The 21548-nt window shown below is 43.1% G+C and overlaps 1 protein-coding gene across 1 annotated transcript in view; it reads right to left on the reverse strand.

The window, feature by feature from the left end:
• Nucleotides 1–21548, reverse strand: part of KDM3A (lysine demethylase 3A) — a 334933-nt gene that overhangs the window by 248629 nt on the left and 64756 nt on the right. Inside the window, 1 exon segment of the mRNA XM_030191048.1 lies at nucleotides 2148–2250. Within this exon segment, the coding sequence (XP_030046908.1) occupies nucleotides 2148–2250 (103 nt within the window).

Consider the following 21548-nt stretch of genomic DNA (forward strand, 5'->3'; position numbering starts at 1 on the left):
GGCCGGGACCGACTGCCCGCGCGGCCGCTCACCCCCCCGCCATCACTGGCAGGCCGGTGGGCCAACGGTACCTGTACTCCTGGGGTCGGTAACGAAGATGCAGCCGTCGACACCGATGCCGTCGAGGTCGACGTCGAAGGGCCGGCGCAAGTTCTGAAAAGACGGTCCCGAAGAACTTGCCTCACCACCTGTGTCCACTGTGAACGCTGTTGACGGGAACGAGCGCGCTGGGACTGTCCCTGTGCCTGAGGAGGCCTTCGGGCCGGCTGGGTGTACCTACGCTTGCTGTAGGCGTAGGGAGCAGCCTGCCGGGCCCAGGAAAAACGTCCACTTGCAGAGGTGGATGCTGAAAGCGCCCGGTGGGAGAGCTTCTCAAGAGCGGTTTCCCGCTGGTGCACGTCTTGGTATTATGATCCGGGCCGAGGCACTGGAGGCACCAAGCGTGGGTATCGGTTTGCGAGATCTGCGGGCCGCACCAACCACACTTCTTGAATCCGCTCGGGACCTTCGAAGACATCGACGGAAAAATCGCATCAGCGAAGTCAAAGTCGTCGATGGTGGCGGTGAAAAAGCACACCCGAAAAAGAAAACGACCGCCCTCGCGGCTAAGAACGACGAGGGCATTTTTTCCTTTTTTTTTTTTTAACAATAAAAAAATAAATACGCAAACGCGTACGCTAAGGAGAAAAACCGCAGCTAGGCCGCGATCCGGTTTCCGGGGCTGACAGAGAGAGAGAGACGATAACACCTCTCTCTCCAGCGCGGAATAGAAAAAAACTGAGCGGGAACAGTCGCGCACGGGCGGGAAGACGGCCGCGCATGCGCGGTGGACGTGCCCTGCGTGCGGGACCGCCCACGAAGTTTTCTTCCGGTTGGTGGGGGCTGCCGTGGACGTCAACCCAGTCGTGAGACAAGCAGCCTGCTTGTCCTCGGAGAAATACACGTTCCACCGGCATGGTAGAATCTGGGAGTGTGAGGCAAGCCATTTCTCAATAAAGTCCCACAGCTCTGTGTCCTTCACAGATTCAGACAAATGCGTGGAGATCATTATGATTGGTAAAAAAACAAACAAACAGTCTTGTTGTTATGGGTCCCCCGGACATTCGCTGGATATAAAGGAGCGCAAAGCGCACCCCCCCCCCCCCCTTATCAAAAGATGTTTGCAATGCTAGCCCATCTGTTTGCACTGTTCTGAAACACAGGCCAAATAATCCTGGAACAGAAGCACAATACAGGGCTCAGGCGCTGCACCCCATCTCTAATGGCGCCCACGCAATGTACATGTTCCACCAAAATGGTAGGATCTGGGAGTGTGAGGCAAGCCATTTTTCAATGAAGTCCCACAGCTTTCTGTCCTGTACAGATTCAGGCAAACCAATGATCCAGACATTATTTCGTCTGCTCTTATTTTTTCTTTCTTGATCGTCGACTTTCTGGAGCAGTTTTTGACACAGCCTCCACAGCAGCGAGGCGTGCCTCTACTGAATCAGCACGACCGTCCTGGCAGGCAATCTGTTCCTCAGCCTGCTGGAGCCTCAAGCCCTGGCACTCCAGATTTTCCTTGATGTCGTCAACAAACGCTTGGGGTTTTGAAAGCAGTTCATCCAGGACTGTGGTAAGTTGTTTGGTAAGCTCCCGGACCGCTTCCACGTAAAGGATAACCCACTAGAGTGCTAGTCTGGGTCACCCTCGAGACTCACGTTCTGCACATGCTCCTTACCAGGCCATGGGGTTCTTGCCAACATGCTGCGCCGCAGCTGCACAAAAAGCTCAGCAAGGCAAATTTTGAGCTTTGAAATCTATCTGCTATTTTAATTCTATTATAAAAGACATCTATTATAGTATCTTTACAGAGTGCAGTGACAGTCTGAAGGAGAGGGTGGTGTTGTTTTGTTTAGATAATTATCAAATCAGCATATGTCTTGTCATTTTAATATTGTTACAGGCAGCGTTCCAAATCACCCTGATTGAAAAGCAGTAAGTAGGTAACATCCAATTCCATGAATGTTCTCTTCAATTTTGTGTTTATGGAACACATATGACTACACAGAGCCACAAGCTGGGTTTTAGCTAGAAAGATCTGAATAACATTTTTAATATATTATGCCTATGTAGACTTTTTTTCTATCAATGCTGTTATTGCCTACCTTGTAACAAACGACTCTCATCCAAATTCTTCTTAATCAAAGCTTGAATTTCTTCATTGACATTTCGATTATCCAAAAGAGAATGCCTCAGACTCTCCACTTTCTAAAGAAATTAAACACCACCATTAAGAATAAATGTAAAAATAATTAGGTCTTTATACACAAATTTCAAAATACAGAACATAAATTCAAAAGAGTATTTGGAGACATTAATTCAAAAGTTCCTTTCAGTTGATATTTTATTCTGAACCCTTGAAAAATGGACACAACGTATATATTATGTTCCATCTAATTATGTTGTTAGAACTACAGAATGAAAGCTCTTGGCACATACATTCACTATTGCTGAACACTGAATATCCCTTCACCTGCCCAACAGTATATATGTAGTTTCATTTGTTAGAAAGGTGACTATTCATTACTTTGCTGCTTTTATGCAAGTCTATAGCTCTGTTGTCAAAAACATTACAGCCACATACTAGTATGAGTCTGCTGGTCTACATTTTCATTAATCATCCTACTATAAAGTAGAGCTGTTTATCTACCATTAGTGCCCTCAATTGACAGAAAGATAAATAGTCCTACATGTAAGTCATGTCATCACCCGTGTCACACTGATGTAGAGCTACCCCTACTAACCATGTAATGTTAACCCTGCAGACATTTGGAAGGTCCTGACAAGCACTAGTCTGCCTCACCTGTGCACACGCCCCTACACTGGCAACCACTCACCTGTCAAGAGACAAAAACTAAAGAAACAACAAAAATTTTAAAACAAAACTAAAGCTATTTAGACAAGTTTCACCATAGTTAGCAGTTCTATGCTAAGGAACTGACTACCTCTGTACTCCCAAGCCAAGACTGGATGGTTCCTGTTAATTCTGGTACAGTACAACCAATGAACGCCTAGGCAACTGACTTCCTGACCAATCATAATACAACTCCTGGAATTACTGGGAAACAAGCTAAAGCTTGGTTCTATATTACTGTTGCAAAGTCAGAAAATAACTTACAGGCTAGTTTAAAAGGAAAAGAAGGCAAACAGAAGGGGCACTTAAAAGCTCCCTTTTCACCATACCTCCCCCCTTAAAGGCGGACTGTGGCTTATTTGGACTGCTGGTTGAGTCTCAGCAGTCCACGTTCATCCTTCCTGAGGGGACCATCAGTACTCAAAACCACACCAAAATACACTTCACTAGACTGTACATTTGTCCATTAGATTGTAAGCTCTTTGAGCAGGGACTGTCCTTCTATGTTAAATTGTACAGCGCTGCATAACCCTAGTAACGCTTTAGAAATGTTAAACAGTAGTAGTAGTAGAATCATGTTTAGTTATTGAGCAATATTTCTCAGAAATTGCAGAATATTTTGTGTGTCATTCCTGTTATATCAAATCAAAGGCTAAAAAGACTTCCACAAATCCATACACTTTAGTTTTCATAAACTTTTCTTTTCTTATTCATAATTATTAAACCAACTACTTAAGGAGGTGGCTGCCACAGACTCCCCAGTCGCCCTGCCGCTGGCTACTGTTTCATGGTGTAAATACCACCGCCTCAGGGGGAACAACTTTAAATCGTAATCCTTGTCTTACCTTGAGATACTGAGCACTATTCAACTTGGGACCATCAGTACTGCCATGTTCACTGCTCCTCTGGTGCTTAACAGTGAAGAACATGCATAGAAACAAACCTGAGCAAAATAGTGTCTCTCAGAAGAGAACAAAAACTATTACTGCAGATCTTATGAAAGTGAAGTCCCATCCACATAGATAGGAATGCAGTTTCTTAAAGCACATAATACAGCTAGGCATTTTTTTCTCAACTGTCCACCTCTCTGTCTAGAAGCTTGCACTCCAGTATGCATTGGTGTGTTCCTCTGTTACTGTTCACCTGACTGAGCACAAACAGAGACAGTACTGGAGAAATAGTCAATGCAGTCTTTGGTACTGCTTCATCCTGGTGACCAGGAAACAGTGCAGAGTAGCCTCTTTTTAGTTATGTCAGTCAAGTGGCCACAGGCCACGCTCTTTATTGACCTAACTAAAAACAGGCTATTGGGGCATGGAGTTTTGCTGATATCCTGTCTCTAAGGAAGACAAGACCTCTTTTTTGGTATGGCAATTGGGCCATTTCTGCATCACCTCAAGTTTAGCTATACATCTCTCACTCTGTCTTATTCCCTCCCTTATTTGTTGGGTTTGACAGTCAAATCTGCCTCCTGAATCCATTCTAATACTCCTGCTAAATTGGTCAGATTTCCATAATCAAATTTGTAGTACATGCTTGATGCCATATTATTTGTTGTTTTATATGGATCTAACCCGCTTTGAGATTCCAGGTTGATTTAGGTGGGATATAGATGGAACTGTCACCTGGGTATACTCTGGCATCTTCCTGTAGTCCATCTCACATCAGTCTATCAAGCTTTGTAACATATGGAAAAATTATATTTTACCTACTAATTTTCTTTCCTTTAATCCCAACAGACCACTACAGTTCTTGTGATGTGTCCACTGACCAGAGGATGGAGACAAATGCTTTGAAAATGAGCCCCTATGTAACTTTGTAAGTCTGTGCTTTGAAAATACGCCTCCATGAGTAATTACTTTGCTTGAGATATTATCTGAATGTATTCATGTGAAAATACCATGCTCAAACCATTTGGGAAAGTTAACCTGTCGGACAAATTAAACTGGAGAAGTGACTTGATAGCTTATAACCCAAAGGAACAAGAGAATGGAAAACGATAACCTTCGATACATTAGGGTGTGTTTCTAGACTGATCTGCTGAACCTAAAAGAAGAAAAAAAAATCAGGAGGTACGATAATTTTTTCTTCCTTTGTGTCCTCACCAGACCAGTTCAGAACCTGTGGAATGTAGCAAAACAGTTCCAAAAATGGGTGGATTCTCAAATTTCTCACTAAGAAAAACACTGCTACAAAGGCAAGCATAAAGGCTGTGTAAAAATGTAGGCACCCTATGTGTGTATCTCGTATACAATAATCAAAGAGCCATAGGCAACTCAACAGTATTATTAAAAAAAAAAAAGTTCCAAAACCTCCAATGGAAGGATCTGGATTGTTTAGCAGATAGAGAAATTCATTAGTCTTTATCCCTGGTACTCAACAGATGTAGGAGCTTATATGACCTAGTATATATCAGGGGGTAAGTTATATACACAACTCCTGCCTACAAGAGAAGAAAAGAGCAAGGAAATCAATACACACAACTCAATTTCAAGATTCACAGAAGGAAAAACAGAAGCTTTAAAGCAAAACAACTCCATAAGAAGAAGGAAGACTGCTGTGCTGAAATAGAAGAACAGAACTCCAGTTCTCTATTGCAAGATCCTGCAAGCAAGGAGCTTCTGAATTTACTTAAAGCCAACTCAAAAGGAAAAGGAATCCAGATCTTGGCAGAGGTAATGGAAGTGAAATGCTCTCTGGTGCCAGAAGGTAAACAATTCTTCAGAACGTCACTTGCATCTCAAAAATGACGAGAAAGCAGTAAGCTAGAATGGAACTGGAAATCCCCTGCACAGCAGTCCTCGTCACCAAATATTTTAATACAGAAGAATCAAAGACTAACATCTGATTAGATAAATGAGGGCTGTTCAGAGTCTTCTGGACCAGATTGGAGAACAAACTTTAAAGCATCTGACCCAGCCACCAAAGAAACTAATAGGCTATGCAGATGCCCAGGCATAAGCAAGCCATCCAGAAGTTTATATCCTGTAAAATGCAGACAAAAGGCTACTTTGGAGCTATTCTTGATTGCCATGAGGACCAGAATAGGAATACCTGGGTCACAATTTGAGCACAAGTCTTAGAAGACAATGTCTGCTCTCATTAGTCAAGAGAGAGTCTGGACTGAAACTGCTTAAGAGTTGTGCACCTCAGCAAGGTATCTTCCAGAGAATGTTGAAAGTTGCTTTTATGCCCCCAAGATGAAGAGACTCAGCATTTGGACTACAGAACTCTTCTTGGTGTCTCACTGTTTGACAATACATGCCACTACAGCTGCACGGACCAACCCCCCCCCCTCCCCCCCCCAAAAAAAAAAAAACTTGTATCCCACTTGCTGAATACATGAAAAAGAAACAGAAGTTCCAGCCAAACTGCTCTGAGTTCCAGTCTATTGATAAACCAGAATGTCTCAGCTGGAGAACAACTGAGATACTAGATCTCAAGAATCGCTCCTCGAGTATGACTGCAGTGGATGCTACAACTGTACAGCAGGGCAAGTACTGGTATATCCGTATAGTAGATAAAGATCCTAAAGGAACCACTTTATCACACTTTTCACCTGAGATGTTTTCAAGGCACATGCCACTTGCTCTGCGTGGATGCTGACAGTCAATTAGAAGGAGAGACTTGCTAAGATTTAAGCTCTAGCTCTCAACTAAAGACAAGGTTGTTACTATGGAGCTTCGTTATACAAGGGGCTGGCCACAAAAGCCGCCACAAAAGCCGCCTGATTTGGGCATAAAGGCACAAACCCCTCAGCTTTGGAGGAATGCCATTTTTGACTTGGAGTTGGAACAAGGTCCCTAAGAATGCCAGTTCTTTAGCGGAAACCAACATGTGTTGGTAAGAATGACTATCCAACCAAGAGGCAACAGAAGCTAAGCAACTTGTGCTGCTGGCTGACTAGGCCTGGATGCACCTGACACCTAACTATTGATGCACTCTGAGTTCAGGTTGGTAAAGAAGTATCACCAACAAAACTATCTCTATGGAAAATGCTGAGGGAGCTATCACCAAATAAAAGAGAATTGCCTGAAAAAAAAATGTTCCGGGATCACAAATCTCAAAAATGTCCACAATGCAGCAGCTACATGGGAATAGGCCCATAAGCCTCTAGAATTCACAGGAAGAATTCTTCTAGTCTCACATTTTTAAACAGAATGGTTAGGGCACTCAACCACAATGCTTAACTTTTCTAGTGAGGCTCACCTCAGATATCCTATATTAACTTTGATTCTTTAGAACAAAGCAAAATGATTATCATCCTGTGCTTGTCTCATTGAGATGTAGTGAGCCAATATCTCCTAAGTCATGGAAATTTGACAGGCGGACGTGAACAAGCATTCCAGAGGCAAGAGAGCTACAACATGATAGAAGACAGAGGACTTCCGGTGACATCATCGACCTTGATGGCAGCCTGACCCAATAGCTCCTGATTAACCCCGTTAAAATTGCAATTATTTGCGAGAGAATCAACAAATTCCTGCCTTCTCGAGAGCCGGAGGCTGTCTTTGGTTGGTGTAGACCACAATGTCTCGAAAGTTGAAAGCTTTACCGACTAAAGGTGGGGCCCACAGTAGCCAGCGTGTCTCTAAGGCAGGAGCGCGCCATGCTTCCTCCCAGCGAGAAGAGGCCTCGGATTCGGATTCGATGTGGTCGGAGGAAGAAGGTACTGGCGAGCAGGAGGTACACTTTATTAAACTGCTGAGAGACTTGCGTAAAAACTTAGCCCATATGAAAGCGGACATTGTAGAGCACATAGACAACTTAAGAGGAGAGCTTAAAGATGTGGGGGCTCGGACCGACGACCTCGAAGTGCAAGTAGAGGAACAGGGAGAAGCGGTAATACAATTGAGTCTGAAGGAAGAAGGCTTTGCGACTCAACTGGATGAAATGCAGTACAAGCTACATGATATGGAGAACAGGGGCTGCTAAAATAATTTGCGATTTCGGGGGGGTCCCGGAAGTGGGGGAACACGAAGATGTTTAAAAAGTTGTACAGGAACTTTGTATGCAGATTCTTGAGGCGATCCCGGGAAGCCCTGTTCCGGAAATTGAACATGCACATCGAGCTTTGGGGGTGCCACCGAACAACAAGCCAAGGGATATTGTTGTGAGATTTTGGAAATACACAGGAAAAAGAGCAGCTGTTTAACTTAGAGGCAAAAGAAGGATTTACAGTTTAATGATAATCCTATACAGGTTTATCAGGACTTATCAGCTTATACATTGCAGCAGAGGAGGCTCATGAAACCCATACTGGAGGTGTTGGGGCAACACAATGTCAAGTATCGCTGGGCCTTCCCATTTGCCTTGTGCTTTACTATCTTGGGAAAATCCCATAGGGTGCACACGTTGAGCCATGCCAAGCAGATTCTGCAGAAAGCGGGATTCTTGGGGCCCGAGAATGATACCTCTTCTCCGACGGCAACCACCCAAGACAAAGTGCGTCAATGGCAGCAAGTTTTCAATAAAGCTAAGAAGCCACGCCTGACTGCATCTAACTAGCCATTGTAACAAGGATAGAACTTGGTGTACTGTTGCTGCTAGGCTTTACCATCTTACGAGTGTTATAGGTGGGGATAATTGAAAATATGACTGTATGAGTTATTAAGGGGCTCGGGAGGGTATGTTGGGTGAGTGCTGTATGGTGGGTTTGTTGATTTTGCCTGGGAGCAGTGTGGTGGTGGGGGGAGGGTTTTCCTCTGTCACCTTAACATTGGAGGTTATACTAGAAGTTGGGGGGGGGGGAGGATTACCAGTTATCTTCCCAGGGATGGTTGCTTTGTATAGGAGGGCCCATTATACTTTTGTGCTGACTTTGAACAATGACATCTAAATTTAGGACTTTAACCTTAAATGTAAAAGGCCTGAATGCACCGAGGAAAAGACAATTGATTTGGCAGGAAATACTCCGATTTAAACCACAGGTAGTGATGCTACAAGAAACCCATTTGAAACGGGCTCACGAATACATGTTTCGGCATGCATTATACTCTAGGACTTTCTTTGCTTTGGACATTTATAATACAAAGCAGCATGGGGTGGCGCTAATTTTCCGATCTGACCTCCCTATACAGGTACAGCAGGTGGACCCAAAAGGACGTTATGTGCTAGTCCGAGGGACTCTTGATAATAAAGAAATAACGTTGGGGGGGGGGGGGTTACGGCCCCAATACCGGGCAATCTTCCTTTTTCCAATTGCTTAAAAAAAATACAATCAGTGGTAGGTGGACAGCTCATTCTGGGTAAAGACTTTAATGCTACCCTAGACCCGGCAGTAGCTAAGTCAGGCCCGGTCTCTAGGGGGGATAGAGTCATAGCTGCCTCACTGGGTCATTTTCTGCAAGATGTTGGCTTGTTTGACTCATGGCGGGACCTCCACAACACAGAGCGGGACTACTCCTTTCACTCCCCAGTACATGAATCATATACCCGGATTGAATACCTTTTTGTGGACAAATCTTTGGAAGGTCAGATTCTCAATGCACAGATTGGTAACATCACGATATCTGACCACACCCCATGTTCAGTGGACCTTAAGACACCACTGGGGGTAGATGGACTTTTAATAATACTCTGTTGCGACACGATGAGGTGTGCAAGGAATATATCAATGTAATTAAGGAATATTTACATTTTAATTTGACCTCTGGGCCATCAGTGGCAGTTGTATGGGATGCTCTTAAGGCAGTCTCAAGGGGACACTTTATGAGGGTGGCCTTAAGAAAAAGAGGGATAAGAGATGCAGCACTGGAGAGGCCAGATTAAAGAGTTGGAATTTCAACGTAAGAAAACTGGCTCGTCCAAGATATATAAATTATTACAGCTTGCTCGTTTGCAGCTGGATAACTTGCTCTCTAAAGACTTAGAATTTCTTAATGCTAAGCTGCGGCTCCAGGGATACACAGAGCGGAATAAAATTGGAAGACAATTAGCATTTAAATTGCGCAGATTGAGAGCTGAAAGAACAGTCTTCCATATTAAAGGGCAGAAGGGAGAGACCTTGAAATTATCCCGAGATATTAGAGAGAGATTTTGTGATTTTTATGCTGATCTATACACAAAGGACTACACTATACAGGTAGATGACATTCAGTCTTATTTAGACACGGTAGACTTGCCACTTATAGCCTTGGAGCATAAGGCTCAGTTGGAGGCCCCGACTGAGGTGCAGGAAGTGCTTACAGCCATTAAAACTTTGAAATCTGGAAAAATCGCCGGGTATAGATGGCTATACTGGTGAATTTTATAAACTTTTTGCACCTCAGTTGGCACCCATACTGTTTTGTACGGGCAGGGGGTACACTTCCGTCTACAATGGCAGAGGCCTGGATAGCAGTCATTCCTACACCTAATAAGGATGTTACTGAGTGTTCCTCGTACTGACCCATATCGGTGTTGAATGTTGACGTACGCATTATGGCTAAGGTATTAGGTACTATTTTAAATGTAGCCTTACAGACGTTGATCCACCCAGATCAGGTGGGCTTTGTTCTTAATAGACAGGCATCTGACAATATCAGGCATACCCTAGATATCATGTACCTAGCGAAGCCGTGTAAGATACCCTACTGCTTATTAAGTATAGATGCTGAGAAAGCATTTGACCATGTCCATTGGCAGTTCTTACATCAGGTTCTGGAGAGATTTGGGTTCGGGCCCAAGTTTGTGGGTTGGATTAGAGCACTATATGCTTCTCCCAGAGCTTGTGTTAGAATTAATGGGCAGGTCTCCCCTTTCTTTGATCTTCAGTGGGGTACTCGGCAGGGGTGCCCGCTCTCGCCCCTTCTCTTTGCACTTGTAATGGAACCACTGGCTATAAGCATTAGGGGTAATTCAGGGATCGGAGGGGTGCAGGTTGGACACTGGGAATCCAAGATTGCTCTCTTTGCGGACGATGTTCTTTTGACACTTTCCTCACCTTTGGATTCCCTGCCAGTGATGTTTCAGGAGATAGGGAGATATGGGCGAGTCTCAGGGTTTAAAATTAATGTTGCTAAGACTGAGGCTATGGCCCTAGGGTTGACAGATGAGGAATATTGTAGATGTAAGCAACTTTATCATTTAACGTGACAGAGGGCATAAAATACTTAGGGTCTATCTTACTAGTAATCTTGAGGGACTGAGTGACGCTAATTATACTCCATTGTTGAAAGCGATTAGGAGTGATCTGGAACGTTGGGAGCCCATGACCTTATCCTGGTTTGGTAGGATAGCTACTGTAAAAATGAACATTTTACCTAGCTTACTTTATTTATTTCAAGCAATACCTCTACCTCTTAAGGGTCAGCTGCTCCACTCAATGCAGACTAGATTACATAAATTTATTTGGAGGGGTGGCCGTCCCAGAATCTCACGCTCTATCATGTACAGGGCACGTAAGAGGCCAAAGGTGGGCTGGGTGTACCCAACCTAGAACTATATCATCAGGCTGCACAAGCCAAGGCTGCCATAGAATGGTTCCAGGAACCTGCACATAAGCTATGGGTCACTATGGAACAGTACCTGATTAGCAGTCCTTTGAAAATGGGACATTTGATGTGGTTGGCCCCTAGGCGATGATATTTGGGACCCCAGGTGCCCCCTATTATTCAGTATACATTTCTATGTTGGGATAAATTGGAGCGTTTGAAGGGATTTTATAACTCCCGGATGTCTCCTATAGCGTATAACTCGGCATTTCAGCCGGATTGTGTCCCTTCAGCTTTCACTCGCTGGAGGAGACAAGGCCTAGATCTATGGGGTCAGATGGCGGGTGTAGATGGATTCACTTGCTTTGCTGAGTTGGCTGAAACATTTAACTTGCCGCACAGGGACCAATATGCTTATCATCAACTCATTCATTTTCTTCAATCCCCTGGGATTAGAGAGAGGCTGTTTGGGGAAGTGACATTCTTAGAGGATAACTTGATAACTCTGCTGTATGGCCATTTAAGGGACCATTTACCGGAGGTCTGTCTTTATCGCACTAGATGGGAACAGGAACTAGGGGTGTGTTATGATGCGGAGTGGCAGAGAATGGAGAGGGCAACTGTCCATATTTCCCCGGCGGTCAATATTCAAGAAAACTGTGCTAAAGTACTATATCGATGGTATCTTACACCAGTACATTTGAGCTGTATGTTTAAGGGGGTTTCTCCTCTCTGTTGGCGAAATTGTGGCCAAAGGGGTACCCTGGGTCATATTGGTGGGCTTGCAGGAAGGTGAAGGTCTTTTGGAAGGCAAGCCAGGGGAGGGTACAAGGGTGGATGGGCTCTCCAGTTCCCTGGGACTCAGCCACTTTTTTGTTTAATAGACCCTTCCTAGAGGTGGTAGGAGGAAGCCGGGTTTTGGCCAAGCTTTGCTTTAGTGCTGGTTGAGTAGTGATTGCCCGTTCTTGAAAGCAACCTGGGTCTCCCTCTGTTGTTAAGTGGCGGAATCTTTTGGAGTATATTGCTGAGAGCGAGAGGTTAAGGGCTAGGGAAGGGAAAACTATGGCCAAATGGGAACAGATTTGGGCTCCTTTGAGACTTCAGAGTAGCTTGTAATAGGCTGAATGCAGGTAAAGGGCAACTGTTTGGGGGAAAATCTGGGAAGATTGGGGGGGGGGGTTGTTGGGAGGGTATAGGAGATATTATTATTAATCATTTTGTTATAAAAGTTTTAAAAATACAACCGGGAACTGTTAAGTATAGAGGAGGGGTTCCACGTTGTGGAAATCCTCGGAGAGTTGACTTCCTCTGTTAGATGATGATGATAAGATATGTATCTGTTATATTGTATTTTTGCTGAAGTCATTTAATAAAGATTCTGGTTATAAATAAAAATAAAAAAAAAGAAGTTTGGAATGTAGCCCTGCAGAATTACATCCTGGAATCAGCTGTAAGAGTTTGGTCCACTATTCCAAAATAAGCTGCACTAGCTGATCAGAAGAAAGTAACAAGGACATAAGGGAACTTAAGTCAGAAGCACTGATGAATATAATAAGAAACCACCTGGAAAAGAAGGGAGCAAAATTTGGTATTCTCATGTTTTGTTTTGTTTTTAAACCAAAGCTCAAACAAGTTATCCGAGAAGGTTACTTTCCCTTTACAGGAAGACTAGAAGGAGCTTGAGCAGATGCCTTGACACTTCCATTATCTCAAAGACCCTGGAGGGTGAAAAAACACCTACGAAAATAAAGATGTATTATGCAGAGGTCATCTGTCAACCTTAACTGTTCAAAATGAAATTGATCCAGCCATCAGAAGATACCCTGCCTCCTGAAATCTCAATTCTTTGGTCTGGCCAGCCAGAAGAATATCTCCAAGAAGCACAGCCTCAATACAGAACACCTGGGAATCGATATGAAGGCAATTTAACTGGCCAGAAACAGATCCTGGCCGGTTAAATCACTTGTTTGGAGCTAACAGCTAATTTTCAGCAGCACTTAACTGATTAGTGATGCTGAAAATAAACAGCGGTTATTGTATTTTGTTTTTATTGTTAATCACTCTGATTATGAAGGCAGTATACTAAATTACCAACTACACTAAAGTACCTAAGCCAAACAGACTAAGGGCATGTGAAGGTTTCTTAACAGCCTAGAATTGGATAAAGTGCATTTATGGATGGCTGCCCCACCCAGTTTCGGTAAAAATAAAATTAAAAAGTTGGGTGGATTGTCTATGGGATTGTCCACTCTAGAAAGAAAGGAGGCCAAGGTTCACTTGTAGTCCAAGATGTGCAGTATGCTTTCACCAGGATGGGCATGAAGTTTCAGGAAGAATACTAGAAGAATAATTGACTAATTAAGACAGAACTCCAACACCACCTTAGGAACGAACTTAGGATGTATGTGGCGAACTGCATGGGGACATCAAAGCATTTCATTGATATTCTAACAGAATGGGTGTTGGTAGGTGAGAGGAGGGTAATAAACAGAGAAATAAACAGAGAAATACAGCTTTATGGTTTATAATGGGTTAGAAAACCAAGATCCTTATTTATTTCTCTGTTTATTACCCTCCTCTCACCTACCAACACCCATTCTGTTAGAATATCAATGAAATGCTTTGATGTCCCCATGCATAACCCCACCCTCCCACTCTGTCAGACTGTCAAAGTAATGCTTTGATGTTTCTCTTATATATACTATCTGCTAACACATTTGCTTATTTCCGATCTGACGAAGAAGGGCAACCTTCGAAAGCTAATCAAGAAATGTATTAAGTATGTCCAATAAAAAAGGTATCATCTTATTTTCTTTTCCATGTTCTATTTTGTTTGATTTCTATTGATTTATTTATTTATTTATTGCATTTGTATCCCACATTTTCCCACCTTTTTGCGGGTTCAGTGTGGCTTACAATATGAGTTGAATGTTGGAAATACAATTTGTTACAGATAGTTATGGATTACATTGTGCAGAGTTATGCGAAACAATTGAGGTGTCGTTAAGAAATGTAACAATGGAACACAGACATTGAAACTTTGGAAGGAAACAATGGGAGCTTAGAGGGCGATATAACCTACGAGGATGATGAATTTAGCAGGATGTGCCCTGGTAAAAAAGATTTTGTTTCTGTTTGGCTTGATGGCATCAAGGTTAAAAAACAAAAGCAGTGCAATCTGAAAGAACTGTATGTAGCATATCGAAACAAATATGGTGCTGAAATTGGTTTTTCCAAATTCTGTGAGCTCAGACCAAAGTGGTCTGTTACTGTTGGTGCCTCAGGCACACATTCAGTCTGTGTCTGCACCATCCATCAGAATGTTGCTTATGCTACAAGGTGCCAACATTAAAGAAGACTACAAGATGCTCATGGGAAAGGCAGTTTGCAATCTGGACGCCAAAGATTGTATGTTGCAGCGATGCCAAAACTGTCCTGGTGAAGAGGCACTGATAGCATATTTGGAAGACATATTTAAGGACTGGGACTCAGAAGAATCAATAGAATTCAAACAATGGATTCATACTGACCGTGAAATGCTTGAAACACATGTTCTCACTGTTGACAACTTTACTAAAAAAACTCGCTAGCAAAATTTGGAAACTGACTAGCCACCACTTCATTTCAAAACATCAAAGCGAATATTTGAATTCAATAAAAGCTGGCCTAAAAGAAACCAAACTTATCATACTGGTGGATTTTGCGCAGAATTACTCATTTGTTGTCCAAGACGCTGCTCAAGGCTTTCACTGGGAGAATTCACAATGCACAGTGCATCCATTCGTCGCTTATTATATCAATAAAGATGGCATGCTGCAAATTGTCAACTGCTGCATAATTTCTGATCATATGCAACATGATACGGTTTCCGTGCACATGTTCATTCGGAAGTTGAGTTTTTGACGAATAAAACGAAGATTACGAGAATATACTACTTTAGTGACGGTTCAGCAGCACAATACAAAAATTAAAAAAAATTTCGTCAATCTGTGCAATCACAAGAATGATTTCGAAATTGAGGCCGAATGGAAATTTTTTGGCACGAGTCATGGCAAGTCACCATGTGACCATTAACCGATGAAATACTGACGCCATTAGATCTGTTTAACTTTTTTTGACAAAAACATTCATGGAATTAAATATATGTATGTTCCGACTGAAGAAATCCAAGAAAACAGGATGCTGCAAGAAGAAAGATGGAAAGCTAGCTGCACAATAGCTGGCACAAGAGATCATCCTCAGTTTGTGCCCGTTGATTCGAATTCGATTTCTGTCAGCAAAGTTTCAAATGACACGATTAACTTTGTGGCCAAAATTTCCGATATCGTCGATCCTAATTTAAAATTGGCCAAACTATTGCCTGGTTGTTATGTTGCCTGCATTTATGACAATAAGTGGTGGTTAGGCAACATTGTAGAAACTTCCATCTAACAAAATGATGCACTGGTAACATTTATGCATTCACCAGGCCCGGCTCATTCATTTAATTGGCCTGAAAGAAAAGATGTTTGTTGGGTTCCAGCACAACATCTTGTGTGCTTCCAGCACCATCAGTTACGTCGTCAGGCCGCCAGTATCAATTCCCAGAAGTGACACTAAAGAAAGTGGCTCGTAAATTCAACAATAAATAAGCAATCGTTGGAATTTGGCAGTTCATACAAACATTACGGAGTTCGGCTTGGGAACCATTTAAGATACCCACTTTAGGCTTAGGAACCTAGGATAAGCTGCCCAATCGTCGGCTTGGGAACCGGACAGATACCCACACAAGGCTTTGAAACCTTGATGAAGAAACCAAACTAGAGGCTTGGGATCCTCATTCAAGAAACCCACCCGTGGCTGGTATTGCACAGCTATCGGGCGTGACCCCTATGGCGATGAGGTTACTGGTTCAATTTCCTGAACTGGTAGTGACAATGTCACCATGAACCAACACAATTTAGGTACTAATAATGTCTGTATAAAACAAAAATAATAGAACACATCTGATGTTGCAATAGCAACGTCCTCAACTTTGTCCCTATTTCTAGGGCCTTATATGCCAGTGATGAAAAAACAACCCTACTTTTTTAAGGGGTTTGAAACATGCTCTTTCTAATGAAAATGATTTTAAAAAGTTTCCAGAAGGTCTTTTTTTTGTAAAAGTGGGCTAAAAATACCCTAGTTTTGGCGTTTTTGCAAAAATCATCAACTTTACACTCAATTTGTGAACTAATGGAAAATATTAGGAGAATGAAATTTTATATTCGAAAACCTTGTGTTGATAAGTTGTTGTGTGCAAAGTTTCACGTTTATCACACCTTTAATTCCAGAGATATAAAAAGCCAAACTTTACAATCTTTTTCGTGCCGCAAATTTTTCGGACCAAGTTTGCTCCAAGTTTTCTTCATGGAAATTGCTCATGAAGATCTTTTTATTATTTTGTTTAATAGAGCGCAAAAAGTTGTACAAGATGGCCAAGTTTTGTTTTTTTTTTCCAATTCTTTTTTATTGGTATAGATTTATCTTACATTACAAGAAGAGAAATAATAAAACAACATTACACACAATGTCTGGTCTACTTATCTAACATCTGATACTATCCCTATACCTTCCCATTCCACCCTCCCCCTCCCCCCCCCCCCCCCCCCCCCCCCCCCCCGTATCATGGTGGTGCTTCTTGCTGTTCCTTAAATTGTTCATAAGACTGCCATAATTTACCAAAGGGTCCCACTCGCCCTCTTCTGATAGCTGTCAATTTGGCCATTTGATACAGAATGTCCACTCTCTGCCACACTTTTTGCATATCCGGCGATTGCTGTTTTTTCCAGTTTCTTGCTATAGCAATTTTAGCCGCGACCAGGTATTGCGTCGCCAGCCTATGCTGCAGCCCCGTCGTTGATAACGGCTTGATATGGAGTAAACAATTTTCGGGCTTGCATGGGAAGGGTTGTTGAATCACTTTAGTAATCATTGAGGTGATTGCCTTCCAGTAATCTATTATTCTGGGGCACTCCCACCAGATGTGCATGAACGTTCCCTTCGCTCCACAGTTTCGCCAGCAATCTGCCGATACCTCTGGATATATGCGATGCAGTCTCTCTGGCGTATAATACCACCAGTAGTATATCTTATATCCATTCTCAATTGCACTCTGAGCCAGAGATGGCTTAAAGAGATATCGATATCCTCTCTTCCAGCAGTCTTTAGTTATTGTGGTTTGTAGTGCTGTTTCCCATCTATTCACATACATTGTTTGGGGGTCAGTATGACTTAACAAAGCTAGATATATACGCGATATACTTCCTCTACCCCCACCCTTCCCTAATGCAATTTCCAGAGATGTCTCCCCCAATTCCAATTCCTCTCGTGCCTTGCTAAGGATATAGTTACGGATACAACAGTAAAATACTTGATCTCTGGCTTGCAGCCCATATTCCTCCTGCAATATTGGAAAGTCTACCATTTTGTCCTCATCCCATAGTTGACCCAAAGTGTAGAGCCCTGCGCGTGCCCAATGTTTGTAGCTAATTTCTGTCCCTCCAAGCGGAAACCCCGGGGCCCTACCTATTCCTGTCTTGTGAAAGTATATTCTTTCAGGAAACCAGTTCCTCCTAATTTGATGCCAAGTGGTCAAAATGTGCCTAATTCCTATGGGAGCCCTTCTACCTATATTCCTAAGATCCTTGTCCAATGACCACATAATGTCCCCTATTTCTCTCATTCCCAACCAAGCTCTTTCCCAATGCAGCCATTTTTTGTTAACAGCCGGGTGCCAGTCGGCTAAAATTCTTAATTGGGCTGCCTGATAATATAAAAGGAAATTTGGCACTCCCATCCCTCCTCTCTCTTTTGGTTGGTACATAATATTGCGTTTCACCCTCGGTGGTCTCTTTCGCCAGATAAAGGCAAACATTTTCCTGTTTAAATGTATAAAAAAGCTTCGAGGGATAGGGATGGGTAATGCCATAAAAAGGTATAGGATCTTTGGCAATATGATCATTTTTATCGCATTAATACGCCCCGTCCAGGATATATTTAGGCCTTCCCATCTATCCAGTTCACCAAATAGTTATCTCACTTTTTGAGGATAGTTGGCCTCATATAGTTCCTCCAACTTGGGAGTAACCTGTATCCCGAGATATCTTATAGATTTAGTGGCCCATATAAAAGGGAGTTCGGTTTTGAGCCGTACTACCTCCTGCTTAGGAACTGTGAGATTTAATATCTCTGTTTTATTAATATTTACCTTAAAGCCCGATTGTGCCCCATATTGTTTCATTATCTCTATGGCCTGCTTTATGGAAGATTCAGGGCTTGTCAGCGTCAAAAGGATGTCATCTGCAAATAACATCAGTTTATGTTCCCTTTTCCCACGCACTATCCCCTTAACTCCTTCCTCCCTTCTGATATTACATGCCAGTGGCTCCATTGTCAGTGCGAACAGTAATGGTGATACTGCACAGCCTTGTCTAGTACCTCTCTTAAGATGTATTGGTTCAGAATAAGACCCATTAACTTTCAGGATCGCCAGGGGAGCCTTGTATAGGAGCTGTAGCCATTTCAGATATCTCCCCCCCATACCGCTCTTATCAAGGGTCGCAAAGAGGAAGGGCCACTCTACTCGGTCGAACGCCTTTTCCGCGTCAACCGAGAGAACAACTGCTGGCTCCTGTTCATCCCTGACCTGCTGAATGAGATGTTGTAAGCACCTAGTATTATCAAATGCCTGACGCCCTGCAATAAAGCCCACTTGATCCTCATGTACCAGTCTGGGCATCATCACCTGCAGTCTACTGGCTAGTATTTTTGTGAATATTTTATAGTCCACATTTAGTAGGGAGATAGGTCTATATGACCCACATTCTTGAGGGTCCTTCCCTGGCTTAAGTAACAGGGTGATCGCCGCCAGCCGCCACGTATAGGGCAACTCTTGTGCCTGATCATACGCAAGAAAAAGTCTCAACAGAAGTGGCGCCAACAGCGAGGCAAATAACTTATAAAATCTGGCGGGATACCCATCTGGCCCTGGAGCTTTGGCATGTGGCAAATTCTTAATTGCTTCCTTTATCTCGTCTACTCCTATGGGCTCCGATAATCTCTCTCTTTCTCCCTGCGTTAATTGTGGTAGCTCTATCCCCTGTAGGTAGGTCGTTATCTCCCCGACTGTAGCGTCCACTTCTGATTTATAAAGGCTTGTGTAAAAATCATGAAGTGTTTCTTGTATATCCCCTGTTTCCGTGACTGCCTGGCCATGTTGTGTTTTGATACTATGGATATGGATTCGTGTCATCTGCTTTTTCAGCTTGTTTGCTAACAGTCTACTTGCTTTATCCCCCATCTCATATTGCTCCTGTTGGACTTGTTGCAATTGACTCGCCACTTCTGCCAATTGCAACTCATTAAGCTGCATTTTATATTTATGAAGCTCATTCTGGAGATTCATATCCTCCGGGTTCGTCTTATGTTGCTGTTCTATTTGCGCTATCCCCTCTCTAAGTTCTCTCTCTTTGGCTGCTTTTTTTTTATTTAAGTGGGCCCTAAGGGAGATTAGCTGCCCTCTCAATACCACCTTTAATCCCTCCCATAGGCTCTCTGGGTGGACATCTTCCACGTCATTAAACTCAATGTAATCTTTTATATATTGTTCTACCTTTCCCACATTTTCTGGGTCATGTAAGAGAGCTTCATCCAGCCTCCAGTACCTTCTGCCTCCCTCTGCATTTCCATTCCCAAGAGTCAGCCGGACTGGAGCATGGTCAGACCATGTGCGAATGCCTATTGTTATTTTTTGTGCAGCTCTAGCCACCATCCCATCCCCAAGCCAGAGATCTATTCTCGAGTATGAATTATGCGATGCTGAATAATATGTATAATCTTTTTCCTGCATGTGTGATACCCTCCATATGTCTATTAGACCCCACCTCTGCATAAAATTGGCAATCATTTCTCTATCTTTTCTAGCATATCCCGCCTGCCCTTTTGAATTATCCATCACCGGGTTCAGTGTCAGGTTGAAATCCCCACCCATTAATAATTGGCCTTGCATGTTTTCTTGCAGCACTGTTTCAATTTCTTCTATAAATTTACCTTGCCCTTCATTGGGTGCATACACTGTCATAAATGTATATTGAGTATTATAAAGTGAGGCTATCACCATAAGATATCTGCCTCCCTTATCTTCTATTGTTTTAATAATGCGCCATGGCAGTTTGTCTGAGAAGGCCACCAATACTCCTCCCTTTTTATGATGCTGCCTGTTCGCAGCGTGGAGCATTACTGGGTATCTTTTGTGGGCTATCATTTTCTCATGACATTTTTTTAAATGCGTTTCTTGTAACATAATTACATCACCTTTCATTTTTAACAGTTCTGTAAACATACACTTACGCTTAATTGGTGAGTTGAGGCCCTTAACATTCCAAGTCACACAGTGAAACATATTATATATTGCTTTCCCCTATGATCTAGCCTAGTCAGCAACCACCAGATACTCCCCTCTTGCCCCCCTCCCTTCCCTCCCCCCCTTCCCCCCCTTTCACACAAAAGACATGTCCCATTCACCTCTGGATACATGCCTCTAGCTGAGAGGAGCAACGTCATCTCCCGTCTCTCAGCTCGCTCTAGTGACTTCTCCTTCCCCTCCTATTGATATAGTTCTCTGCCAACCTGTTCCAGTGATCAATCATATGACTCCTCTCCAGTCAGTCTATTGTCCATATCATTTTCCCGTTCGTGAATGTGCTTGCTTGCCCGATATTTGTCGTCGGAGGCGTCCACGGCCTTGCGATACCCTTTGCCATTTAGGTTTTGGGGGGCAGACCACCGTTCCTTGCTCATCTTGTGGAGGATCTTCTGTAGTCTCCCTTCGCTTCAGATATTCCTGCGCTTCTTCTATTGACGCCACTCTCCTTTGCTTTCCCTCTTGAACAAAGGTTAGGGCAAATGGGTACTGCCATTTATATGATATTCCTTCCTCTCTCAACTGCGCCGTCAACGGACGGAGTTCTCCCCTTCGTTTGAGGGTCACAGCTGATAAGTCCTGGTATAATTCAATCGGGTAGCTCTCCCAAGTTATAGGGGCCGCCCCTCTTGCCTTCTTCATCACTGCTTCTTTCACTGTGAATTTTGTAAAACACGCCACTATATCTTTCGGCTGATTCTGTTTTCGCATACCCAATGCCCTATGGGCACGTTCAATGCTGATTGTTGTTTTATCATAGCATTCAGACTCATTAGATAATAATTGCGCTGCTATG

This window comes from Microcaecilia unicolor, chromosome 2 (genome assembly GCF_901765095.1).
Source record: "Microcaecilia unicolor chromosome 2, aMicUni1.1, whole genome shotgun sequence".
In the NCBI taxonomy this organism is placed as follows: Eukaryota; Metazoa; Chordata; class Amphibia; order Gymnophiona; family Siphonopidae; genus Microcaecilia; species Microcaecilia unicolor.